Consider the following 27994-nt stretch of genomic DNA (forward strand, 5'->3'; position numbering starts at 1 on the left):
GGAGGCGGCGCAAGCATAAGCCTTCAAGGAATTCTGTGTCGTTTACAGTCCCCACCGATCCTCGCACATTTTGATGAAAACGCCGAGACTGAAATCCGTACCGGCGCAAGCAGCGTGGGTCTATGCGCCATCCTCGTTCAGAAAACTGACGTACTAGAGAAAGTAATCGCATACGCTAGCAGTTCCCTGTCCAACACCGAGTCTAACTATTCGACAACTAAGGAGTGCCTTGCTATCATCTGCGCTACGTAGAAATTTCGCCCCTAGCTGTACGGACGACTGTAGAATGTGGTCAGCGATCACCATGCCCTTTGCTGGCTCGCCAATATGAAGGACCCCTCTGGCTGCCTCGTTAGATGGAGTCTGCGCCTCCAGGAGTACGACGTCACCGTCGTTTACAAGTACGGACGCAAGCCCTCCGACGACGATTGCCTGTCTCAAGCCCCAGTAGCTGCAGCACCGCCGGACGACGATGAGGACGCCTTCCTGTGAGCTATCAGCTCCAGCTCTTTTGCACAGTATAAACGCTCGGACGGTGACCTAAAACGCCTCATTGAGTACTTAGAAGGCAAGGTTTCTTCACCCCCTGCCTCGTTCAAGCGAGGATTGTCTCCGTTCTGTGTACAGAATGATGTCCTCGTGAAGAAGTTCCCAGCGAACAAAAAAGCCTACCTTCTTGTACCTGCGAGTCTGCGCGAAGGTCCTCAGGCTTCACACGACGGGCCAACAGCGGGCTATTTCGGGTTTTCTCGTGCGCTCCACCCATTCAAGGCAAGTTTTACTGTCCCCGACTCTGCCGGTGTTGCTCATTATGTGAAAACCTGCCGAGATTGTCAGCGACGAAACGCCCATTCCACCCGACCAGCAGGATTTCTGAACCCCAATGAACCCCCCTCAGCGACCTTAAAAACCCGCTACGCCGAGGCAAAAGCCCTACCAAATGGAGCAGCAGCAGAAGTCGCCAAATTTTTCGTGGAATGCATTCTTCTGCGACACGACGCTCCCGATGTGGTCATGACGTAGAGAGGAACAGCATTCACGGCGGAAATGATACATGCCATCCTGCTTTTCAGGCAAACCAGCCACCGGACGCCATCTGCATACCATCCTCAGACCAACTTACTTACCGAGCGCCTGGACAAAACTATCGCCGATATGCTTGGCATGTATGTCGATACCGAGCGGAATTCCTGGGACGTCATCCTGCCTTAAATAGTCTTCGCTTAGAACACCGCATTGCAGGAGACCACCGAGATGACGCCTTTTAGGCTCGTTCATGGCAGGGAGGCCACCACCACGCTAGAAGCCATGCGACCCATGTTATCGAAGAAGATAACGCCTACGTCGCCGCCTACCTTCAACGATGAATTGCAAAAAAGTTGCGTACGTTCAAACGCAAATGCTTTTTGCATTTCTCCTCTGCAGCATACTGCAGTGCCGTCCAAGTTTACCCAACCTTAGACTCCTCGCCACGCTGCCACATTTGCAGGCACACGCAAGCCAAAATGCTTGCGTGCACTTCCGGAGAGTTCGGCGTTCCAATAAGTACGGCCGTGAGCGGCGAGAATTTTGTTGGACGAACGCCGAGCGCGCTTGTTGCTACGCAGCTGCAGAGTGATTCAGTCCGTTGTGGGCGCGAGTTTTGTTTAGACGCCATTTTCGCTGTCGTTCTGCTCCGCGGATTGCAGTCACCACTTGGTGACATTATACACATTGTAGCCTAGTGCATGGCGCATGGCAGCTTCAGGCGCTAATGCGCCGTAAAACATAACACCAAAGAATGGCGGTTAAGTTTCCTTCCTAACGAGAACGAGCTTTATTTGCTTTCACATGTTCGCTTCACTACGTTTTTATGCGAACGCATTTTATGTCTCATAATAAAAATCCTCGAAATAAAATCCGACACCGGTGGTTTTCCGCAGATTGTGTCCACAGTAATTGGTGCCTCTCACGTGACCTCATTCAAAGAACAAATCAGCCGTAATAGGGTTTTCAACCTACAGCCTCTGCGTACCAGGCGGGCACATACGCCACGAAGGGTCTCTTTATCTTTATTGCCAGTTTAGTCGGTTCAAGTGTGTTAGAGAGGCACGAAGTGAAGATGTTGTGTTGTGCACGATGCTAAAGTGTACTGGGGATGTATACTGATGTTAGGCAACGATGACTTGCAAAAAAAGTTGCTTACATCATCCAAGGGCCACGTGATAAGTGTCGCGTGACAACGATGACTTGCAAGAAAAAGTTGCTGACGTCCATTCGCAAATGCTTTCGCATTTCTCCAATGAAGCAGACTGCAGTGCTCTCGCTACGCTGCCGCCTTTGCAGGAACAGGCAAGCCCAAGGTGCTCCTGTGCACTTTCGGTGAGTTCGGCGTTAGGAGCTCCATGGTGCCTCCCGATGGTATATGCGATATCGTCTTCTTCACGGACGTCAAATACGACAACGACAAAGGCGCCATCGTTCCGTCCAATGAAGGCCCAGCTTTCGGAGTGCTCCAGTCTGCAGCGAAGAAGTACACTAAGACCACCTTCGGGACCTCAATGTCGACAGGGTGAGCATCGCCTAACGCAGAGTGGGAGGGAGCCTGATCGGTTGGTCCACTGAAATATGAAGATCCCTACAAGGGAATCAGGATAGGTGAAGCGCGAGTGCCTTTCAGGTTGCGTTGTGTTAAATGGAATGTGAAACGGCTTTTCGAGAATTCGACGTTATTCAAGAATTCGAATCTATGATGCGTCTAGGTAAAGCCTGCGATCTAGTTTTCCGCTAGCATTTAATACAGTGAAGTAATCACTGAGTAAATCCGCGACTATTTTAAGACTTCTCCTCACTCTGTAAGAGGATTGCGGCGAAACCCGGGGTGACGTCATTGCTGCCGAAATTTAAGATATCTACTGCCTTTGTCTAAATGACGCTGTGCGTGCGGCGGCATTCGTTTTCTTCCTTGAAACGGCCGCTTCTTCGCTGGAAACTGAGCGCCGCCGTACGTGACGTCGTCATTGAAGCCTCTGCGTGTCGATGTGCACCGCAGAGAAGCCTGAGCGCCGATGCTGGTTTAGTCAGCGATTACGTCGTCATTTCAAATGCTAGCGCTAAAAGATTTCGCATGCTCTACGTGCCTGTTTCGCACATTCGGCTCGCTTAAACTCATCGAATTCTACAACCTCTTCAGTTGCCCTTTCAGTTCCTTCTGTGCTTGTCTCTTCGGCATCTTGTTTTTCTGTGTACCCCTTGTGGTAAATTCCTACGTTAACAAGGCCTACTGCTAGGTAGGGATGAAACAAAGTATAACCGGACGGCCAAATGTTTAGCTAATGTGCGCGAATGCTGCCTTCGTTTCGTGGCTCCTGCACTTGACAAGGAAGCAGACTTGCGGAGAGCTCAGTATTAGGCATGGGCTTGGTGAGCTCGAGCTCACATTTAATGTTATCGCAAGCCTGCTCTGCCATAAGGCGCCGCAGCAACGAAAAGGCAGCCTACGAGCACGATACCTTAAGACTGGGCCGGTTGTATACATCTACAGCCCAAAGTTTCGTGCGGCTCTAAAGCAGGATCCCAAGGACATCGTGTGGCCACGAAGGCATCGTATCGTGTCCTAGACCTCCTACTAGAAAGTCGCAGTATTTTTCATTTATGCTATCCTCAAATGAGATTTTTTCCCTCACTGCTGGAATGCACGTTGTTTCGGAGAGTAGAGGTCCTAGGGGCTTGTTAGGAAAGCAATTCTTCCTGACAGAACAAGAAATTACAAAGTCAAACTTTGTATGCAATAGCAAGCTCAACCTGCATGGCGTGCTATGGAAGGGAATCGCGCGATGAAAACATGTTTTAGCGTAGCTAAACCGAGTAGACGTTCCCTAGCATACTTTTAGCCTGGTTGGCGCATGGTCTTGGCTTGCTGGGTCTTCGGTGCGTCCAGCGACGTTATTAGACTGAGGGTAAGCTGTGATCGAGGTCAGCCGATCTGACCTGGTCACGCCGCCGATGAAAGTAGATGAAGCCGACGACGTGCAATGCACTGCGCGAGAGTCTGCTGCAGCTTAACAAGAAGCGTGACCGGAAACGCAGTTGCGGCAATACTTCATTCCGGCACGGGCTATTGCTATGCTAGGTTTCGCCAAGGTCGCCCTCAAATTCAAACTTCACACAAACTTTGTTAGACATCGTGAAGAAGTGCTTTCGCACTGAAATATGGACAAGGAAGCACGGCAGCAGAATAGCAAGAAAGAACAAAGAACGAAAGGCAAAGCGAAAGAAAGGAAGAAACCACAAAAAGAAAAAGAACAACGAATGAAATGAAAAAAGCTGCGGTTTAACTAGTACTGGACCTGGTTAAAGAGCAAAATCTTTGGTGTATCGGTGAATAGTCGCGGCTTGGCGTCTGTAACGTTGAGTGCGTTCCGCACGTTAGATATGCAGCGCGGCCGCCCTGCCACCCTGGCAGGTGACAGGTAAATTAATTATTGATCGCGACAGGTTGGTCAGCCAATGAACGCTCGGGCTATTACTGCAGTGCCGCTTGTTGGCCACAACGTGGTCAGCGCTAACGCACGCAGTCCAGATCTCTCGCTCACCGCCGCGCCACGTGCCTGGAAACGCGACTGAGGCATCCACTGACCCCGGGAGCCAGTTATGCTCCCTTCCTTTCCTCAAAATCATCGGGGCGGCTTCTGAGTGACGTGATAGCTGTGACGGGGTTGCTCCTCGGTTCAAGGTCAAACTCGCGCACAGAGCCAAGAAGCTACGGATACGAGTAGTAACGATTTGGTTTAAAGTGAAAGGCAGAAAGAAATAAGGGAAGTGTCAGCGCGGCTCTGTCTGCTTCGGTGGTGCGAAGGGCAGTGTCCTCTCGGCGGCGCCGCTTAGGTCGTGCTTGGGCGGTGTGCACCTCTGGGTTCCGGTGCAGGCGGCGCCTCTCTGCCGGGGCAGCTCGTTCAGCAACAGTGGCAGGCAAAGGGTTTCCACCGAGTGCGGCGCCCATTCTTAAACGAAACTGTGAGTGGCGCGACTGCGACGAGGCAGCATGTGGGTGCACGTGGGCGTGTACGGTCGCAGGCCTCCCGTTCCCTAGCCAGCCTACTTTCGCTTGTGCAGTGGTGCTGGGCGACGGCACGCACCACTGTGGCGCCATCAATGAGCGAGGGCGCGGTTACACCGGAGACAGTAGCGGCGACGGCGACGGGACGGACGCGCTCTAAAATGGAAGGAAGAAAGATACACCGAAAGAAGGGCACAAAAGGGGAACGAAGGGTAGAAAGAAGCAAAGGAAGAAACACGGAAAGAAATAAAAAGGAAGAAAGACTGCGAGAAAAAGGAATGCCGAAATGGCGCAGCAAAGGATAGAAGAAAGGAGTAGGGAAAGGAAGCAATCAAGAAAGAGACAAGGAAAAGAAGAAAGGAGCAAAATAAGAGGGCTTGGAAGAAACAAGGTAAGAAAGGTGGAAAAAGAAAACAAAGAAATCAAAAAGGAACAAAAAATTGACTGAGTTGGCCTTTGCAAAACCTAGCATAGCAACCACCCATGCCTAAATAAAATAAACACTGCCACGACTGGGTTTCGAGCCGGCGGCGGCGCGAGCAGATCAGCTTCGATGGCCACTGCACGAGAGCGCTGTGACCGCGCAGCAGCCGATCACGTCTCGTATTAAACTACTGCAAACACTCGCGCTCTGCATTGCGCCGCGACCAGATAAGACAAGATTAACCCCGATCAGAGCTTAACCTAAGTCTAATATCGTCTCCTGGCGTGCCGACAACAAAGAAAAGGAAAACTATGAGCCAATAAGGCTGAACGCATGCTTTCGCACGTCTAAATTTTTTGTACCTACAAGCAGACGGCCTCTTTTGTGTTATGAAAGTCTGCGTAATTTTGGAACACTTGAGCGTGTTTCTTTTATCGGAAATATTGAATTAACTGGAGTCCGAGTGCAAGCCGAGAAGGTGGAGGAGGAGAGGAAGTAACAAGGGGGTTTCAGTGAGCGTAGACTACTATGTGAAATTCACGAGAAACGAGCAAATAATTTGTGCGGAAATTTTTCTCGCAATTCGGTTGTTACAAGAGCTGATCAGTGGCTATGGTGTTAGCGGAGAGTTGAGGTAAGCCGGATGTAGCGTGAGAGGTGCAAGAATTGCGATGCTTTAGCGGCTTGTGCGCTTTTCGTCCTGCCGGCATTTGGGTATTGCTGGCGTTACTTGCAGTGAATTCAAATAGCGAAGCAGAAATGATATAGCAGTTTCTGTACGAATGACTTCAACTTGGTTCCGCTTGACGATCTGAATTGCAAACAAAACTCTCAACCAAAATTGCATGTTCTAGCTCTTATTTAAAGGCTCTGAAGGGCCTGCAATTGACCGGGTTCTGCAGGTGGATGGATGAACTGGAGGTGGGAACAAAGAGGGGACGAAATGGCATCGCTTGGCGAAGAGGTCTCCTGTAATTTCAGCTATATTTTTGGCCACTCATATCTAATGGTACAAATATGAGGCACTTTTCAGAAGCCGGATGCATTGTACACTCGACAGATTGGTACAGCTTTTCTTTGCTGGCATTGGTTTAATGTAGCTCTAACGGGAGCCTTAGCGAAGGCACCGAAGTTCCAGCCGCGGCGGCAGTATTTCGGTAGAGAATAAATGCAAAATGGGCCCTTCTGTTCAGGGTCATTGCAAGTTAAGGAACACCAGGTGGTCGAAGTAATCCGGAAACTATCCAAACGGCGTGTCGCCAAGAGCATGTGCTGCTTTGGGACGACTCCATACCACTGAAAAGATGCAATGATAATCGGAAGCATTGGCGGAAAATATGGCGTGAACTCAATATATTAGTCGTACCACCGTGCGCGTCTAAAGCCGGCCTGTCGACCCATTTTCCTTGTAATGGTTAGGATTTAGGTCATTTTCGAGATGTAGAAGAAGGCTTGAGAGAGCCACTGGATTTTTGTAGCCATAGCTACATTACGAGAGCATTTCGAGCCTTCAGCATGGCGGCGCTGTGGCGGTGGCGGAAACGCCACCCTGCTGTTGCGCCGCCTCGCTGTCACGTGGTGCGGAGCAGCTGCCACAGCTGTGCGCATGCGCCGTGTCAAGTGGGACGAAGATGAAGAAGGACCGCCCAGAGAAAACGGAGCAGCGGAAGGCTGACTTTGCAATTCAACTGAACAAGTTCCACTGGGCCAGCTGTAGTTATCGCGTCACTCCAGGCTAACCAGAGCTAAACCACCGCCAAATTTTTCCTGTACGGTTCAGGACAGCCGCGTTTCTTTATGCTCCCTCGTTACTACTTCCTTCTGCTTCTGCATGCACGTGCCATCATCGCCAAAAGTAACCCAGCGGCCATGCCGGAGGCCGATGCGGGCTTGCAGCCGAGCTGACGGCGCTGCTATATTAGGCGCTGGCCGCTGCTCCGCGGCATTGCGAGTGTAAAGCAGGTGACGTTCCTCGACGTTCTGTGGTTTTCTGTTGACGGTGACAGGCCTCAGCCCGCACCTAATGCACTCAATTTTTCTCAGAGCCATCGCCGACGCCGTCATTGACAAGGCGGACGCGCTGAAGGCGTCCATGGATGAAATCTTCAAAGCCCGACTGTTGCACTTTGGAATGCTCAACGTCGAAAACATCGAGAACTATGACACCTTGAAGGGCACAGACCTGAAGTACCTGAAGGTGAGTGGACAACTCTCGTCGCCTCAGCTGGTATGTGAAAAGTGCGGTGAAATTGTGGGTAGTGTTGGTTAAGGCTACGACTTTGCTTAAAAAAAAGATATGGCTTAAGGTTTACTCGAGTACCAAGGTTGTCTCTAGGCACAGTGTAAGCGTTTCTCGGATTTTAGCGCAAACAACGGACTTCCGACGAAATGGAGTAGTGACTAAACTGCTTTGTTTCCTTTGAATCTTGGCGCGAAAGTGTTAAGGCTCCCTTTTTGCGGGAAATCAGGCGTCGTCGGTGTCGTGGCTGTCGTGGTGAGCGAAAAATGGCGTGTGTGCTGCCAGCTGCCACCGTGGCAGGTAGAACTAAAGAAATGATGATTGGTCGCGATGTTACTGAGGAAGATCAAGCTTGGCCTAACAACCCCTACCGGAGGTTGGTTCTGAAGTAGCCACCTCTCTGGTGCGTGGGGCATCGCTTTACCACTGCTCCATTACGCCAGGAGTGGTATGAGCAAAGCGTCGTGCGATGAGATGCCGATCGTTTTGCGAGTATGCTTTAAGGATACGAATCAGATGAGGGACGCATCGATTCTATTGTGTCCCACTCTGAAAAACGAAGCTTAAGTTTCCCTTAAACTTTTTGCTAGTGCAAATCAGTCCGATGCCTCTGCGCGAAAAAAAAGTGGGAGATGGCTTGGGCTGATGATTAGTGTACGAACTATTGTCTCGTGCGGGTGGCAATTCCGAAGAAAGTGCGGCGACTTGCTCCAAATCCGGAAACACCTTTTTAGCCGATCTGGTACCCGCATGGAACCTCAAGTTCAGCGCCGATGATAGGTGCGCGCAAGGCAGTCGACGATGAACAGCCGGGAATCAAGACTGCGCTATGTTCAAATGTGAGGATAAACCTTCTAGGTTAGGCTGCTATGCCACCTAGAAATGGGAGTTTAAAACTTCAATTACACCTACAGTTCAAATAGGAGCCAAAACTTTATACATTAGGCGATTTTAACACCAACGTTTCAAATCGGCGGATAAACATCTAATACTAGGCGGCTAAAGCCCCTAGAGTTAAAAGGGGAGGAATGGGAACAGGTTGTCAAGATTCGGCGGCTATAAAACATTTTTTTTAAATCGGGGGATAAAGTTTTAATACTAGGTGGCTATAACACCTACAGTTGAAATGGGAGGCTAAACGTTTTCCTAATGTTCTAATGCACGTCCGCCGTCCAGGTTGTCGCTGATTTCTTGAAGACAAAGGTGCCGCACCGGCGCTACCACAACGCTTTGGGTATATCGCTCCGTGACGCTTCAAAGGGAGACAAGATTCTTGAAGTAGCCAAGCTAGCCCCTCGGTAAGCGAATACTCTCCTCAAAGAAAGTCGCAAAAGGAGGTGGCCTGGCCAAATCAATTTGCATAGCGCAACACTAGTTAATGGTATTTTTATAAATTGTCAAGCCAATTAAAAAGTCACCAGAGAATTTTTTCTTACATGTCTTGACCCCAGGTTAAGGAGGATGGGGTGGCTTTTTATGAGTCGTATCATGTCTAAACAGTGAAGAGAATTCAGGCGTGATGCGTTTATAGGGCCGTGCTTAGACGCTTTTTAAATGCTTAATGTACTTACTTTGTTGTTAGAGTGACCGAACACTGCATGCACTTGCCATGTAGAAGAGCGTATATTCTTTCACTATTTGGTTGTTTTTTCATCGTAGACAACGAGTCAATGTTTATGGCATGCTCGACTTTTTTCAAAAGTTATATTTATGAATGCTGCCTGACATGCTATCTACGCAAAGTTGTTACTAATTCAAGATATCCCAGTGCAGTCCGAGGACTAGATGAGAATTTGGCAGTAATGTGACAGCGACAATGTGACAGTAATTCTGATTATGATTGCCAAGACCTACCGCTGTAGCATACTACCGGCCTTTATGTTGCTTGCTCATGGGCGGCTTGACAGCCTTGTCGCTGTGGCTCTCTGCAAACATGCATCTTCGATAGGCAGCGCTAATTCTCTAACCTGCCTTTTGCTTACGGCCACTTCAGGCTACGTCTGTGCCGCCATCCATGCCGGAAACATTCACGAACTTAACTGATAAGAGGTATGGGCCAAACTCAGGCATGAGTGAGCCAAGATAGAGTCACCTTATTGCAAGGCGCGCCAAAGGCTCCCAGGAGTTGTGGAGAACCTTTCCTCAGCGAGACCGCGAGTTAGCACAATTGTACGACGTGCCCCGAAGATTTAGGGAAGAATACGTAAATAGACACGAAATGGCAGTCTGGTGAGAGACACAATTCGACTCATGCCTGCAGAAAGTACGCAGAGCCCTAGATGGGCTGCATGGGTGCAGGAAAAAATGTCCCTAGAAGATACATCTCCGGAAAAATTCCATCAGAAAGCGAAAAGTAGGAGGGACGGTCTAAAATACTAAATTACCTCAAGATCAAACTCTTCGGGTACCCACTTGAAAAAACTTGCTTTCTTTATTAGACTCTTCTCTAACTATTGAGAAGGAGTGTAAGCATGATGTATTTTGAATGCCCGAATGCCGGCAGTCTATTCGTTGGGCAGTCAATTCCATGCCGATATGTGAATTCGCTGTGGGTACAATGTTGCATCGTTTGTCCTGTTTTCTCCATTAAGAGTGGCCTAGTGGATGCTTCACATCGCAAAGGGATTAGTGGGAGGCGTTCGACGGAAAGTTAGCACGTTTTCGCTCTGTTAACCCGCGTTTACGTACCGCAAACATACCATGTATCAAAGCATTCTAGTATTTATTGGGAAGCTTCTGGCAGTAGTGTCCTGGGGAACGGTGCACAATTAAAACACCTTTGCAGCCATAACGTTTATTACATGACCAGGGGGAACATTTTGTCCAGTTCAGAGCGCATTGCATACCAGTACTGCACGTAAAGTAAGATAAGCTGAACATCAGGCCAGGGGGAAGGTTGTACGCTTTAGAAAACCGGCGGATACCCGGCTGCGCTGGGGATAAAACCTCCCCTCTTGAAAGCGATGCGGATGCTCAAATAACAGGCTGTTAGGGGACATTTAATGGCACCAGTTAGGTACCAGTGTTTCCTAATTCTAAAATGAGGACGTTATTTCTGGGGACGTTTTTCCCGGAACCCGGTTCACATATGGGTGCGAGCATAAGCGGGAAAGACGCCCGAGGCTGTTTCCCCCATTAGGTCTTTGTCTTAGCTCAGGAGATAGATGGCTGCGGATGATTCCATAGCCAAACAGGGAAAGCAGGGCAGTCACCCAAGGCATGGATGTTAGAATGTAATTTTATGGTGTCTGATGAATTGCAAACAATTTATGATAGGTAGGGAGGCTGTGTTTTCCCCTGGAATCCTGATGAAACTGCCACAGCTCAGTCAATTCTAAAGGATTACTGGAAGCAGGGATGGCGCACTTTGATTCAGTACGAAGCGCCTCGGGAGACCATGATCACGAGAAATATTTGAATGCAATAAGAATCTAGTTCGTTGCTTCTTGCAGCTACTGTGAAGTTAATAACGCGAATTTTGTCATTATATTTTAAAAATGACGCATATACAACGGGTGCATTCTAGCTATTCACAATCGTATCAACACAGACTGTCTGGCTAACAGAGGTGCTGGAAATAAAGCTATGAAGAGAGCGTCCACATATGGCAAAGAAACTGTCGAGTAAAACGTCGTGATACTGAGCAAGAGGACTTTGAATGCACGAGAAACAGAGATCAAGAAAAGTATTTCTGCGCGTAACTATAGTGCAATAAAGCAGGAGGGCGCACACCCAAGGAACGAATTACGGACACCAAACCACGACGAAATGAAATGTCGAGGGAGGGAAATGTTCATAATTAAGTTTTTTGCCCAGCAACATTTTGACCACTTCGTAAATGACGCCGGCGTTTGCGTTGGACCGAGATCTCTTGTCGTGGAGTCAGGGATGAAACTGTGCGGGGTGAGGGTTTGCGAAAAAGGATTTTCGGCCTAGGCAGGAATAATTAACTGAACAGCGGGGGAAGCATAAGAGGACAAGCGTGCTTCATCCATTGGAATGAGTGTCAGTTTAATAGCTAGGGAAGTAAAGGTACACAAAAGGCGCCCGTGTATTGTGCGACATCAGTGCAAGCTAAAAATCCCAATGTGGTCGAAATTATTCCGGAGCCCTTCACTACGGCACCTCTTTATTTCTTGTCTTACTCCCTCCTTTATCCCTTCCATTACGGCGTGATTCGGGCGGCCACAGAGATCCCAGACAGTTCCTATCACGACCCATATCATGGTCACTTCATGATATTGAACACTGCACATTCCACTCCACTGCGCCGTTCTCGTCCTTGAAAAACTATTTTCAACCAATGTTCAATTTTCGAACAACAAGGAGATATTTTTTCTTTTCCCCAAATTGCATCTCGTATGCTTTTGGTGCTTATTTCTGCCTTGAGTGAAGCTGGAAAGTCACTGTGGCCACCTGAGGTTCAATGCAGTATTCCGTTCGCCATGCAGATATGCATAATTTAAATATAGCCCCGCATCAGGTGGCTTTCTGCGTTGAGGAGCGTAACTGTCTTCCTTTTACGGCCAGTGACTTCCCGGGCCTCACGATGATCGTCGTCAAGCTGCATACCGAGAACGTCGACAACGGCGGAGACCACTGGCCCGTGGCGCCCAATCCGGACGGCGTGGACCTGACGGATCACAACGCGCTCTCCCTCGTGAGTGATCACGATTGCGTGGGCACGTTTTCACATAGCTGTGTTCGCCGCCAACATGTGCGCCCGTCTAGTGTCACGGTGTTCCGCAGTTCTTGGCATCTCCCGCTTACAACAGGCTGCTCATCACTTCACCGAACATTGCAGTACTTCGCTTCTCTAAAGCGTAGGCGCTGAACAGAACCCGCTGTCATGCGCCAGCGGGTCTGCAGATGAAGCGGTTTTTAAGATCGAAAAGGTGCGGTAACTTTCTTGCTCCAGAAGCTCGTGAGGAAAAAAATTTCCGCACTGTTTATCACCTACCTGTCACGTGACTTTGTGACTTGATCGCTACCTTTCTGATATACCAGGTGTTTCAGAGAAGCTGATCGGGGGTTTTGGAGGGAGAGAGAACCTTTTTTCGGCGCGATATTGCCAGCGTTGGCGGACGCCAGAAAACAGACGAATGATGTCAACTGCTTAAGTGCTCAACTAAGTCCTAATTGTTACCTTCTAACTTTTATCGAGAGGCACCTGATTGCAAATAGGGGTATGCAGCGGACCGTTAGGAAAAGCCATACCAGTTTTTAGTATTTCGAAAACGAGATTACCCTCGCCACTGTGGCTCAAGCAAATTTGGCTATATCGTGCCAAAATGTGCTCTCAGAAAGCATGCGGGCAACGCAGCTCCTCCAGTGCATGTAACTAGACAAAACAGAAATTTTGTCGCGAAATAGAGCCGACAGTAATGGCGTTTTCGAAACGCTAAAAACTGATATCGCTAGTACTAACGGTGGGCTCCAAGTTCCTACTTGCAATCAGGTGCCTCTCGGTAGGAGTGAAAAAGTTACAAAGTCTATTATCCGTCGACGGGTGCGTTTTGGCGTCCGAGTGATCTCCCCCGTCCTTTTCTCTTTCTCTCCTTTTCTATTTTGCTTTGAGTCTTTCTCTTCTCTCTTATTTATTTTATTACTGCCGACCGCAGGTTAGGTGCTTATATGGTAGACAAGTCTTCATGGCCGGTGCCAATCTTTTCCTCCCGTCTCAATCTATTTTTGAAGACCAATATCACGTTGCTTCTTTAAAGCCGGGATGCACTAATGGACAATATACTGCTACAATACAAACTTCGCTAGTGGCGCACACACGCGCCATACCTATATTACCCAGCACCTGGCAAGCCTTGGGCATGCGAGTAGCTAGTAGGGTCTTCTCTCGAACTCCTTGCTGTCTGGAACGGCTTGTCGGTGACAATTTTTATGATAGAATTCTGACAGCTGAACTAGGTGTTATGCGACAGGCAGTAAGGTAATGAACTCATTGAGCATGGAAGCTGTAATTCCAAATAAAGGTCTTTGCCGCACTTGACGCCTGTGGGGCGTTGCTAGTCCATACAAAACAATCGTGGACAAAAACATGTTTAAGGAAGAAACCGCAGATGAACGCAATTTTACTGTATAATGTAAGATGTCACTATAACAATGAATATATCCGCAGATCAACCGACGGCAGAGCTGGATTTTTTCTAATAGCGTTCTTGCTGAGGTCAAAAGCTTTCCCCATTGTTTTTTTTTATGGCGGACTTAACCACTGCCTCAATATGTGCCAGACAGTTTCTTACAATTTTCCAATTTTCAAAATTTTGGTCCGACAACGTTGGACATGCTGATAACTTATAGTCTTACAATGAATGTCGTCACTTTCACTTAGCTCTGCGCGCCCCAATTTTCTCGCCCAAATTCTCACTATCCAGGCCAGTATCAAGGAAGAGGTGAAGAAACTGCTCCTGGACGTTGCGAGACACGGACGATACGCGATGCTGTCTTTCGCCATGTACGCAAGGACGTACCGCATGAAGGCGTCATGGAGCAAAGTGTCGGTCCGCGAGACTTCCGAGGCCAGCCTTAACATGGACTACGCGGCGGTGAGTCAGCCTTTGTAGGATATTGAATTCGTAGGTATCATCATCATCATCATCCTTATTAAGCCCACTACAGGGAAAAGGCCTCTCCCATGTCTCTCCAATTAACCCTGTCCTTTTTCAGCTGCATCCACCTTTTGCCTGCTAAACTTACTTTCACTTGGAATCAATGTGGTCCCCTTAAGGACCAGCGGTTATCTTGCCTTCGCATTATATGCCTTTCCCAAGCCCATTTATTCCTCTTGATTTCGACTAGGATGTCAATAACCCTAGTTTGTTGCCTCACCCACTCTGCCCGCTTCCGGTCTCTTAACGTTAAACCTATAATTTTTCTTTCCATGCCTCGCTGCGTTGTCCTTAACGTAAGCAGAACTCTTTTCGTTAGCCTCCACGTTTCTGCCCCGTAGGTGAGTACCGGTAAGATACAGCTGTTGTTCACTTTTCTCTTGAGGGAAATCAGTAAACTGCCATTCATGATGTCAGAGAACCTGCCATATGCGCTCCACCCCATTCTTATCCTTCGAGTTATTTCCCTCTCATGATCCGGATCAGCGGTCAATACCTGCCCTAAGTAGACATATTCCTTTACCACTTCCACGCCCTGGCGCCAATTGTGAACTGCTGTTCTCTTGCTAGACTGTTGAACATTACTTTGGTTTTCTGCATGTTAATTTTTAGACCTACGGTTCTGCTCTGCCTGTCTAACTCATTGATCGTGATTTACAGTTCATCTCCTGAGTGACTCAGGAAGGCAATGTCATCAGCAAATCGCAGATTATTTAGGTATTCTCCATTAACTATTATTCCCAACTGTTCCCAATTTAGGCCTCGGAATACCACCTGTCAACAGGCGGTGAATAGCATTGGCGAGATCGTGTCTCCTTGCCTCACGCCCTTCCTTATTGCTGACTTTATGGAGGACTATAGTAGCTGTGCAGTTGCTATATATATATATATATATATATATATATATATATATATATATATATATATATATATATATATATATATATCTTCTAGTATTTTGACATTAGGCTCTTCAACACCCTGACTACGTAATGCCTGTATGACTGCTGAGGTTTTCACTGAGTCGAATGCTTTCTCGTAATCTATGAAGGCTATAAATAGACGTTCGTTATATTCTGCGATTTCTTTATCACATGGTTGATAGTGTGAACATGATCTATTGTTGAATATACTTTACGAAAGCCAGCCTGATCTTTTGGTTGATTAAAGTCTAAGGTTGCCCTGTCTATATTAACGGTTACCTAAGTAAATACCTTGTAGGGAACAATAGTAAGCTGATCCGCCTGTAATTTGTCAAGTCTTCGGCGTCTCCTTTCTTATGAATTAAGATAATGTTTGCATTCTTCCAAGCTTCTGGTAAAGACGAGGTCATTGGGTATTGCGTAAACAGGGTGGCTAGTTTTTCTAGCACGATCTCCTTCCCACCCTTCAATAGATCTGCTGTTATCTGATCCTCTCCAGCTTATTTTCCCCTTTTCATTGCTCCTAAGGCTGTCTTTACTTTTGTTAGTGGCGGAATGACGCATTACTGTGCGCTACGGTCTCTCTCTTTAAAGATCTGATTACATCGGCTACTGTAGGGATTTGTGTAGAACTCTTCGATTTCTATGTAGGCCGACGCGGACCACCGGAACTGGGACGCCGTACTCTTTTACGTCACCTTTGTCTATAATACTGCGGTCCTGGAAACGACACGCTTCACTCCATTTCGTTTAGTACATGGTCGCGATGCCACAACCATGCTGGATGCAGTGCTGCTGCCAGCTAGCGCTACCTCCTCTGTTATGGGTGCTGCCCAATTTGTTCATTACGCTGAGGCCGCCCGCCAACTCACTCGACAGCGCATCCGGCACCAGGAAGTTCACGACACTCGGCGCTACAACCTCTGCCACCGAAATGTGCGTTACCTTCCCGGCGAACAAATCTAGGTGTGGAGCCCAATCCTCATGCGGGGACGCTCTGAGAAGCTTCTACGCAGATACTTTGGCCCCTACGAGGTGCTCCGCCAGCTCAGTCAAGTATCGTACGAAGTTCTCCTTCTAGGCGGCCGACCTCAGAAGTTGTCCACGTCGCCCGGATGAAGCCGTATCACGCCCGCAAGCCCCTCGCGCGTGCCTACACCACACACTAGAGACGTGCGACTACCGTTGTGTTCCTGCCTCACATTGCTACCACACCGAGTCGGTGTCCTTCAGAGAGGGGGAGCAATGCCACACTACTAACTCCTCTAGTGGAGCCGCACCGCGGCTAAACTGCATTTCCTGGCAGTTGGCAAGCCTTGAGCCATGTCGGGGCTAGATGCTTTTTCGCCTTCACCTCTCGTGCTGCCTGCTGCTTTTCGCATCCCAACAACGTCTTGTGCGTATAAGTGACGCAAGTGAATCAGCCCTGGGTACGCTAACCGTTTCTCGGTAACAATATATATATATATATATATATATATATATATATATATATATATATATATATATATATATATATATATATATATATATATATATATATATATATATATATATACATATATATATACATATATATATATATATATATATATATATATATATATATATATATACATATATAATACATAAGCAGACAAGGTAAAGGAAATGAGGTGCTCGTTTTGACAAACCTCTGAAGGGAGCCAACCGTCACCGAAACCAAGGTGCTTAGCGGAACGTGTAATTTTTTTAATGTGTTGTGCTTATCAGTGCGATAATAATACTTCGATTAGTCTATCGCTTAACGAAAATGACATATAAACAGCGGAAAAACAAGCATGTCGCTGGTGGGATCCGAAACCGCGACCTCTGAATATCACGTCCGGTGTTCTACCAACTGGGCTACGGCTGTCCAATCTGCTGCTTTCGTGGGTATTCATGCTTTGCGTGTTAGCGAACCTTGAGAGTGTTCACCAGCGCCACCCTCGTCCATAGCGGCGGTCGTAGCACGTCCTGTAATACCGTGAGTGTTACGTGGAACGTAATCCAACGGCGAGGTGAAAACAGTGCGAGAGCCCTCTTTTGCCACCTATAACATGAAGACTGCCAGGGCCGAGACCATTGTTAAGCTATTAGCAGACAAGGTATATATATATATATATATATATATATATATATATGAACGAAGCCAGCAGTCACCGAAACCAGGTGCACAGAGGAATGCTTTTATTTTTTTTAGTTTCTAGCGCTGATCAATGGGAGAAAAATAGTGCGACTAATCTGTCGCTTAAAAATGTTCGTATAAAGCAGCAGAAAAAACAACCATGCCTCTGGTGGGATCCGAACCCATGACCTCCGTTTTACGGCCAGAGAGTTATTCTAGGTGGATAAGAAAAACGTTATTCCTTCGTATATGGACCTCTGGGCCCGCCTAAAGTAGGAGCGACTAAGGTCGATGGGCAGGGCTTTGGCGCCACAATGTACGTAACGTTGCTGAATCATGGCTGTTGCCAAAACTGTGTTTGAGAAAGAGGTGAATGAAGATTCCAGAGAGCTCCCATCCACAGATTGATTGATTAGTGGTGGACATTACTGTGTAAGCAGTACAAACATTACCAAAGCAAAAATAGAGTTTGTTTAACATAGGCGAATGAAGTCTCCACCCTCCATAAACGTCATCCACCACCAAGTCCTCACCCATTCACCATTCACAAGACCTCCACCCACTAAAGGCCACGCAGCTGCGAAAGAAAAATCAACTGCGAAACCGAATTAAGGACGCACTGAGAAAGCCACCTGCTGGCCTGAAGCAATTAATACCCACCTCTAACTTTTTTCCCCACGTTCTTAGCGAGGGGGCTGCCACCCAGCTCTCTCCTCCACACTCGAATATCTCTACCCATCATAAGCACCACCCACCCACCTGACCATATTCGTCCACTTTAACCTTCCATACAAATTCTCCCCAAGCATAATTGGTAATCGGCCGTGTATTGCAAATGGTTGTTTCCCTCAATTCATTTGTAGTACCGGCCTTTGCCAGTACATTTCCAATATTGGGCCAGTTACCTGTGCTGCTTGGGAGGTCTCGTGTGTGAAATTCTGACTCAGTGTAAAGGTAAAAAGCATCAAAGTCAACATCGAAGAAAACTCTAATTACTTTCGGGGAATTGTCACCCGAGATGTCTGTATTGTTCTTGTTACTTCATTTTAAGGTATGCAAGATGAAGGCAGAAAAGGACAGCTCTGACCACGGGACAATGTACGTCGCCGATCAGCAGAAGAAGTTCCTCGCCCTTTTTGACTCGCCCAGCACGTTTAAAGCCAAGGTATGCCACGTGTGACCTGCTTCGGGATTTCAGAAGAGCCGCGAGCATCTCGGTTTAATCGTATGGACAACAGGGTAGCTATCTTTGATAGATGCGTTTCACAAGCCCTGTGCACGTGAGCACGTTTTATGTGGCGGTAATGTACCGTGGTCCTCACTGGAACCCCGCGCCTTTTTAGGATTGAGGCAACGTTAAGACGTGACACTAATGACCGTGTCAGACAAATCGACAGATTATAGGCCATCGCAGAGTCGAGGACAATATTCGCTAGGACACATGATCCTCGAACGAAGTCGATAGCTCTATCCTTAGCCGCAATATTGAGAGTGGTCCACACTTGGTTTGCAGCGTAATGCTCAAATCGCTGACAGACATGGCGCCTATGTGCATAAATGATTTTATAATGCCCTAGAGACTGCTTCTCCTGATAGCACGCTGCCTCAATTTCTTCAGTGCACAAGCCATCAGACGAGGCATCCTTAACCTCTCAAGCAAATAATATAAGGCGTCAGCCACCGTGGTGGCTCAGTGGTTGCGGCTCTAGAAAGACGTGGGTTCGATCCCGGCCGCGGCGGTCGAATTATGAATGTCAGCATATGTTAAAGAACCCCAGATGGCCGAAATTTCCGGAGCCCTTCATTACGGCGTCCCGCATAGCCGGAGTCGCTTTGGGGACCTTATGCCCCCAAAAACCTAAACCATACAAGGCGTCGTCTTGAACATTATAAGCTGGGAAAAGAGCTTGCCTCTAGATTTGCAAGACGCATTCAGTATGATCCAGATGATTCTGGTCAAAACCTGCATAGTGGGCTATTGTCGGCATCTGAGGCTCTTAAGGGCTACGATATATCTATGTCAGTAATAATCGTTCTCATCCCCAGCAGTCCGGCTGAACGTGGACATCTTTTATCGGCCCTTAGAGAGACGATTTTCAATATATACACTATGGAGTCCACCATCCTGAGACGGGGCAGCGAAATATTTGCACGATGTATTTAATAGCACAGTTGGAGGGGTGGGAGCTAATGAATCAGCTTTAGGTTCATAGAAGGCTCTTTCTTCGTTACCTATAGACCCAGTGCTCTTATATAGTCAGTATGGTCGAAGTCGCACCACTCTGCTACTCCAGGCGAGCTTTCAGAAAGGCATGAATGAACGCAAATTTTAGACCTGCAGCGGGAAGACTTAAAGCGAATCTTCTACATTCAACTCCCGCTAAAACACTTCTAAGCACAGCATAGGACTCGTAGTACTGCAACTAACACACTGCCCAAAACAGAGCCAAAGGGGCGACAGGACGAAAAAAAATTTCAATCATGCTTCTCGGCTCGAATTACATGAAACTAAGAGGTCTTCTAGGATACAGCAGATATTTTCGTCTGTCGGTGTTCTACTGGCGCGCTTTGTTTTTGAGAAGTTTGCTTCGTAGGAAATAAACGAAGTAAATTTATATAATTTGCAGCAGTGAAATCGTTAAGGCGCCCTTACCAACGGTTTTGTTAGTTTGAATTGGAAGATTTACCAAGAAAGGTTCCTGCAAATAGAAATGTGCTGTCCTTGGTCATAGATTTGATTGTCGCCCTGAGGCCTGCTTTACCGCCATCTTTATTTTATTCATTTATTTTCGACACACTGCCAACCCCAGAGGATTTTTTACAGGAGTGTGTGAATTAGCACTGAAAGATATTTAGAATTCTAATCCAGGCTGCTGTTTAGAGCCAGAACATAAATACAGAGTAGCTTAACATATGAATACGGAAACGCGGAAAATAGAATAGAAAGGTGAAATCGATGTGGGAGAATTTTAAATTATTTGTGTGCATCTTCAGTGTCTGGCGAGTGCATTTAGGGTGCATTTTATTTGTACTTACGGAGTTCGAAAACTACAACCGGATTTAGTAAGGAGGTGGTGGCGCTGTGCGATTCGATGTCGAGTGCGTTGTGTAACGGTGCAAGAAAACGACACACACGAGAAGAAACAGACAGGACAACGCGTGGTTTCTTCTCGCCAGAGTCTTCGTTTTTAGAGCGAGAGCGCCACTTCACTAGCAAAGCCCGAGGTATGTGTGAAGCCTCAACCTTCGACCTTTCACGCGGACCTTTCGCAGCTGCTCCGTCAACGCGTGGAATCGGCACCCCCATTTCCTCACCGCTATAAATAACGATATCGGCTGATTATAAAATCTTGACTGCGGTTGCCTCAAGTGCTTTGTCCTACCAGGATTAACTGCATTAAACCCAACCATTGCTGTTTTGTAGTGCGCTTGCACACTGCGTTCTACATCGAGTCGTCAGCTTATCGGCTCCCTGTGGGGAGAAATGGGGGGGCGAGATCGGCCTATCCGAATAATAAAGAAAGATGGCCGGGTGCTACGTGCTGGCTAAACTGTCAACGTACTGCAATAACCCGTAGAGAAATATGAAAACCACCAATTCGATCCTGATGCGTGTCCAAACGGTTAGCATGCGGGATTTTCGTTTGGAGTAAAGTATACGGGAAAACAATCAGTGTTCTCAGTACCTATCTGACGCAGTGCGAAAAGTGCAAAGTGTGCCGCTGCGCTGTACAATGCGTGGCAAATGCACCTCCGTACTTCGCATTTGAGTCCTGTAACTGCTTACTAGTACCATAATTTTCCCCGCATTGCGGACTAAACACATACTTGTACATACATACTGAAAGCATACTGAACATACTGGGCACATGCTTGAACAACCAAATGGTATTTTCACGTAGTGATGACGGCAGCCGAAGCAGCGATGAAGACGGACAAAAGGTCTTCTAAAAAGAAAACTGTTTATTGGGCTGACTTGCACCCAAAATGGACTGAATCACTCGGCGGCAGCGAAGCGACAAGCGTGCTCGGCGGCCGTCGAATAGAATGCCCGCCACTGTCGGCCGTGCTCAATTTAAAGCTGATAGCGAAATTTCGAGATACAGCGTGGAAAATTACTAGAACATTCCGGAACAACGTAGAATCAGCTCTGCCTGGCTGCCATCAATCGAGATAAATCTAGTCGCGCCTTGCGTCGTAAAGAAAGCGAAAAAGTGGTGTGGCGTAATATTTGAAAAACGAACAAAACACTGCAAATATTCGCGGCATTACTCCCCGATCAAAGAAGCATCGACCCGATGCATTAAAACAAATAATGCGACTAATAAGAGAAAAAAAACGGATCTTGCGAAAATAGAGCATGGAAATGCAGCGGCCTTTAGCGCACATAATACGGCTTCAGACGGACTACATGGACAACTTCTGGTCCTACGCGGCGTCGCTGGGATGCAGTCATTGTGTCAGGGATGACTAATCCAGTTCACCTAGCCGACGAAGAACCTTGTACGGGCCGAAATAGCACGGCGGCGAATGGGCTTCCACACCCAGACTTGGTCTTCTGGCTTGTATTCCGCGTTGCGTCTTCGTAGGTTGTAGCGTCTGGCGTCGGACCGCTGCTGATCTTTGAACCGTAATCGGGCAAGCCTTCGAGCTTCTTCTGCACGTTGAAGTTAGGCGGCAACGTCGACACGTTCCCTTCTTCTGTAACGTTGGGCAGCATGGCGTCTAGCGTGGTCGTGGCCTCCCTGCCTTGGACGAGTCTAAAGGCGTCATATGGGTGGTCTCCTGCACTGCGGTGTTGTAGGCGAAGACGACGGAAGGCAGGATGTCATCCCAGGTTTTGTGATCGGCATCGACATATATGGCGAGTATATCGGCGATGGTTTTGTTCAGGCGCTCCGTCAGTCCGTTCGTCTGCGGATGGTATGCAGTTGTCCTCCGGTGGCTGGTTTGGCTGTAGCGCAGGATGGCTTGCGTTAGTTCCGCCGTGAATGCTGTTCCTCTGTCCGTGATGAGCACATCGGGGGCGCCGTGTCGAAGAAGAATGCTCTCCACGAAAAATTTGCCGACTTCTGCAGCTGTTCCGTTCGGTAGGGCTTTCGCCTCGGCGTAGCGGGTCAGGTAGTCGGTCGCTATGATGATCCACTTATTTCCAGATGTTGACGTTGGAAAAGGGCGAAGCAAGTCCCTGCAGATCTGTTGAAAGGGCCTTGAGGGAGGTTCAATGGGGTTCAGAAATCCTGCTGGTCGTGTGGGAGGAGTTTTTCGTCGCTGACAATCTCGGCAGGTTTTCACATAGTGTGCGACATCGGCAGACAGTCGGGACCAGTAATACTTGTCTTGAATGCGGCGGAGGGTGCGAGTAAACCCGAGATGTCCAGCTGTCGGCTCGTCGGGTGAAGCCTGTAGAACTTCTTCGCGGAAACAAGTACGTACAACAAGGAGGTAGGCTGTTTTGCTCGCTGTAAAGTTCTTCACAAGGACCTAATCTGCACACAGAAGGAGACAGTCCTCGCTTGAATGAAGCGGGCGGTGAAGAAACCTTACCTTCCAGGTACTCGATGAGGCCTTTTAGGTCGGGGTCCGAGCGTTGCTGCTGAGCAAAAGAACTGGGGCTGATGGGTCCCAGGAAGGCGTCCTCATCGTCGTCCGGCGGCGGTGCATCTATAGGGGCTCGTGAGAGGCAATCGGCGTCAGAGTGCTTGCGTCCGGACTTGTAAACGACGGTGACGTAAAACTCCTGGAGACGCAGAATCCACCGAGCGAGTCGGCCAGAGGGGTCCTTCAAATTGGCAAGCCAGCAGAGCGCGTGGTGGTCGCTGACCACCTTGAACGGTCGTCCGTAAAGGTAAGGGCGGAATTTCGACGTAGCCCAGATGATGGCAAGGCATTCCTTCTCAGTTGTCGAATAGTTAGCCTCGGCCTTGGAAAGGGAACGGCTAGCGTATGCGATGACTTTCTCCAGCCTGTCACTTTTTTTAACGAGGACGGCGCCTAGTCCCACGCTGCTTGCGTCGGTATGAACTTCAGTATCGACGTTTTCATCAAAATGCGCAACGATCGGTGGGGACTGTAAACGACGCTGAAGTTCCTTGAAGGCTTCTGCTTGCGGCGCTTCCCATTTAAACGGCACGTCTGCCTTCGTTAGTTGGGTCAGGGGCTCGGCGATGCGCGAAAAGTTTTTCACAAATCGTCGGTAGTATACGCACAGTCCGAGAAATTTGCGCATTGCTTTCTTATTGGCCGGCGGTAGAAACTGTTCATTAGCAGTTGTTTTCTGCGGGTCTGGGCGTACTCCTTCCTTGCTAACAATGTGGCCTAGAAACAGCAGCTCTTCGCAGGCAAAGTTGCATTTATCTACTTTCAAGGTTAGGCCTGACGACTTGATTGCGTCTAGTACTGTTCGAAGTCTTTTAGGGTGCTCTTCAAAGTTCGAGGCGAAGACAACGACGTCATGTAAATATACCAGACAAATTTGCCACTTCAGGCCTGCCAGCACTGTATCCATTACTCGCTGAAACGTCGCTGGTGCGGAACAGAGACCAAATGGCATCACCTTGAACTCAAACAGCCCATCCGGAGTGATAAATGTTGTCTTCTTGCGATCTCTTTCGTCGACCTCAATTTGCGAGTAGCCGCTCTTTAGATCCATCGATGAGAAATATTTGGCGTTGCAGAGGCGGTCCAGTGTGTCATCGATGCGGGGGAGGGGGTAGACGTCCTTCTTTGTTATGTTGTTCAAGCGGCGGTAATCCACGCAGAATCAAAGTGCACCGTCTTTCGCACTAGAACAACCGGTGCCGCCCATGGGCTGTTTGAAGGCTGGATGACGTCGTCGCGAAGCATCTCTTCGACTTGGTCCCGGATGGCTTGTCGTTCTCGCGGTGACACACGGTTGGGGCTTTGACGGAGATGTTGGACGTGTTGATCCGTAATAATGATAGGAGAGTAATGGCAGTAATTGGCGTAGCTCCTCTCGGACGATTTCGCGGATACCTTCCCGCAAGCTGTCGCTGGTGGTGGCCATTGTGTCCAAACGGATTGCACAGGCAGACGAAGGACGATTGTACTGCCGAGCTCGGACGTCGAGGGTCTTCTCAATCGTGCAGGCTTCTTGCATGATTTCCTCGACTGTTTTTGGCGGACTGGTGGACGAGGCTGCCAAGGAGTTGTTCTTTTAGGCCGCGCCGGTCATCTCGGGGTCGGCGCGGCAAAATGGGCTCTTCATCTGGACGTAACCGCGAACTGGCTCCTTCGGAAGCTGGATCCTGGAGTCGAGGAGTCGTTCGGCTCTTTCTTTCCTCACGACACTGGTGAATACTTTCAATAGTTTTCTCTTGACTAGCTCCCATCTCGTAAGGGACGATTCGTAGTTCTTGTACCACGTGCGTGCGGAGCCATCCAATGAGAAAACACGTCCAATTTTTGCCGCATCATCCAACTTGTTGAATGACGGCACGCGCTCAAATTGGTCCAACATTTCTTCAGGGTCTTCGCCTAGGGATCCGTTGAAAGTTGGCGGCACCCGCGGCTGCTGCAGTATGATCGGTGTCGACATCTTCGGCGAGGTTGCGGTGCTCGTAGCAACGTCTTTGCGCTGTCTGGTGCGGTCCGGCAGGGTCCCGAAATCAGGCTCCTCTTTCTGGAGACGTCGGCTGGCTCGCTGAGCTGCTGGCTCGTCCTCGGGGGCGAAGCGCTGAGGGCTGGCTTCACGACTTGAAGGGGGCGTCCGGAACATGAAAGGCTACCCAGCACCTCCACCAGATGTCACGTAGTGATGACGGCAGTCGAAGGAGCGATGAAGACGGACAAAAGGTCTTCTAAAAAAACTGTTTATTGGGCTGACTTGCACCCAAAATGCACTGAATTACTCGACGGCGGCGAAGCGACAAGCGTGCTCGGTGGTCGTCGAATAGAATGCCCGCCTCTGTCGGCCGTGCTCAATCTAAAGCTGATAGCGAACTTTCGGGATAAAGCGTGCAAAGTTACTAGCGCATTCCGGAACAACGTAGAATCAGATCTGAATGGCTGCGATCAATCGAGATATATGTAGTCGCGTCTTGCGTCGCAAAGAAAGCGATAAGGTGGTGTGGCGGCAGATTTGAAAAACGAACAAACACTACAAATATTCGCGGCAATACCCCGTAGTGAAATATGAAAACCACCAATTCGATCCTGATGCGTGTCCAACAGGTTAGCATGCGAGATTTTCGTTAGGAGTAAAGTATACGGGAAAACAATGAGTGTTCTCAGTGCCTATCTGACGCAGTGCGAAAAGTGCAAAGTGTCCGCTGCGCTGTACAATGCGTGGCAAATGCACCTCCGTACTTCGCATTTGAGTCTTGTAACTGCTTACTAGTTCCATAATTTTCTCCACATTGCAGACTAAACACATACTTGTACACATATACTGAATACATACTGAACATACTGGGCACATGCTTGAACAAACAAATGGTATTGTAGAAGCATGAAATTGGAAATTGTTTTTCTTGGGGGGAGGGGAAGGAAATGGCGCAGTATCTGTCTCGTATGTCGGCAGACACCTGAACCGCACCGTAAAGGAAGGAATAAAAGAGGGAGTGAAAGAAGAAAGAGGGGCTGTAGTGGAGGGCTCTGGAATAATTTCGACCATCTGGGGATCTTTGACGTGCACTGACATCGGACAGCACACGGACGCCTTAGCATTTTGCCTGCATAAAAACGCAGTAACCGCGGTCGGGTTCGAACACGGGTACTCCGGATCGGTAGCCGAGCGCAGTAACCACTGAGCCACCGCGGCGGGTAGAGAGAGTGAACACCGAACAGAAAAGCAGAAAAGGCAACAAATGATACCCTTTGGTTTGCAGAAGCGTGAAGACCGAACAGCAAAATCTGCGCACTTAATGGTTTAACACGGCGGCGGAAACCAACAGGGATCATTTCTAGCCTTCTTTTCTGCTGTCGCGTTTAAAATTTGATTTTGTGCATTGCGGTTCATTGTGTTTCTTTAGATTTCACATTAACCTTTGTACTACGCCCTGTTTCCGTCAAAAACTAATAATTATATAAACGTTTAAAGTTAACTGCGCACGGCACACAATGCGTAGAACATATAACAGGAGTCTCTTCCGAGTGACACCCAGAATACCAAGAGAAGGCCACCGTAGTCGACAGCAGTAGTCTCAGTTTGCATGGAAAGGGGTCGAAAATTTTGGAATAAGGCGGCCGTTCTTACTCTGTGGGGGTCAAATACACTAGGTGTGACTCTGTGTGGTCAAGCCAATTTTCTGCCATAAAAAATCTAATCATTCAATCTAATCATTCATTTAAAGGGACCCCTGTATTATTCATTATGTCAAAGTCATCTCAGTTCTTGCAGCAGATCACGGGGTATCATAAACAAAACGTATCTATCACCATTGCTGGCGCTACAAAAACGTGCCTTGAAAACCATAGGATTACCTACTTCATAAAGTTCTAACAATTTTTACGGAATGCAAATTATGTCGTCCTCTACTCTACGCGACTACAAAATAGCTCTTATAGTTTATAATATTTTCAATACCAAATAGCCCTTAGTAGATTCAGTATTCCCGTCCGCAACACTAGACAAGCCAGTAATGGCAATTTTAATCCTCCAATCTGTTATAATGTATAAGGATAAAGACGAATAGAATTTACAGGAGCTAGCATTTGACACTCGTTGCCAATTGAAATAAAGCAAGCTAGGAATTTTTAAACTGACATGCAAGAGACATCTTCTGCGTATCCAAGCAAGGCAACAAAATCAGTTTCTCTTCAATGTGTTTGTGACTGCTAACCTACATATAATTTTGTATTGGACCGCTGACTAGCCTCATTGACTATCGGTCCAAATATCTGTGTATAAATTTAGTTCATGCCATTCAATGAAACTTCTTGATTGATTGATTGATTGATTTATTGATTGACTAGTTAACATGGTTTGCATGTTTTTGAGGTCCGCCAACAATAGAATTACTATGCTGCAAAAAGCTTCCCTTTACATCAAAAACCGTATTTGAAAAATAGTCACTTTTACAGAAGTACCTCATATTTGAATGAAATGACGCTGCCGTAGTTGTACTGGCTTTTAATCTGGACCTCTGTCGGCACCTGTCCGCAGACTAAGGGCAGGCTCAACGTTATGCCGAAGAACTTCACCGGACTGGCTGTGTATAACGTGGAGATGGACGACTCCAAGGCCGCCTGCGGAAAAGGAAGATTCCCTCGGCTTCGAGCCATTAAGGCAGCGCTCGCGGCTTGACCGCAGCTAAAGGAGGACCTGGAAAAGGAGTCCTGGAAAAGAAGTCCTGGAAAAGGCTGAATAAAATTCAGAGCTCCATCAGCAAGAGAGAGCCTAGTTTTTATGACAATTTCCATGTGTCAGTTTTGCCTGCATTTCTTCTCGGCATTGCAAGAGAAATACGTAGGATAAATGGCGGATGCCAGTTAAGTCTTACGAGCTTGAGCAGAACATTACTATCCAGGAGATTGAAATGAAGGACCTGAAATGCGTGGTGACTATTTTATTGAATGGGGATAACGTGAATGTGACTCGACTAGCTGACCTCCAAAAAATAAACGGTAAGTGATCGTCT

The 27994-nt window shown here is 47.9% G+C and overlaps 1 protein-coding gene across 2 annotated transcripts in view; it reads left to right on the forward strand.

Moving 5' to 3' along the window:
- Positions 1–27747, forward strand: part of LOC144135084 (uncharacterized) — a 124982-nt gene extending 97235 nt beyond the window's left edge. For both annotated transcript variants that reach the window (XM_077667841.1, XM_077667843.1), the window contains exons 12-18: positions 2326–2551; positions 7506–7659; positions 8878–8999; positions 12232–12361; positions 14091–14261; positions 18445–18558; positions 27520–27747. In XM_077667841.1, coding sequence (XP_077523967.1) covers positions 2326–2551; positions 7506–7659; positions 8878–8999; positions 12232–12361; positions 14091–14261; positions 18445–18558; positions 27520–27660 — 1058 coding nt within the window. In that variant the 3' untranslated portion in view covers positions 27661–27747. The remainder of the gene's footprint in view (positions 1–2325; positions 2552–7505; positions 7660–8877; positions 9000–12231; positions 12362–14090; positions 14262–18444; positions 18559–27519) is intronic.
- Positions 27748–27994: the final 247 nt, after the last annotated feature.

This window comes from Amblyomma americanum, chromosome 5 (assembly GCF_052857255.1).
Source record: "Amblyomma americanum isolate KBUSLIRL-KWMA chromosome 5, ASM5285725v1, whole genome shotgun sequence".
NCBI classification, from domain to species: domain Eukaryota; kingdom Metazoa; phylum Arthropoda; class Arachnida; order Ixodida; family Ixodidae; genus Amblyomma; species Amblyomma americanum.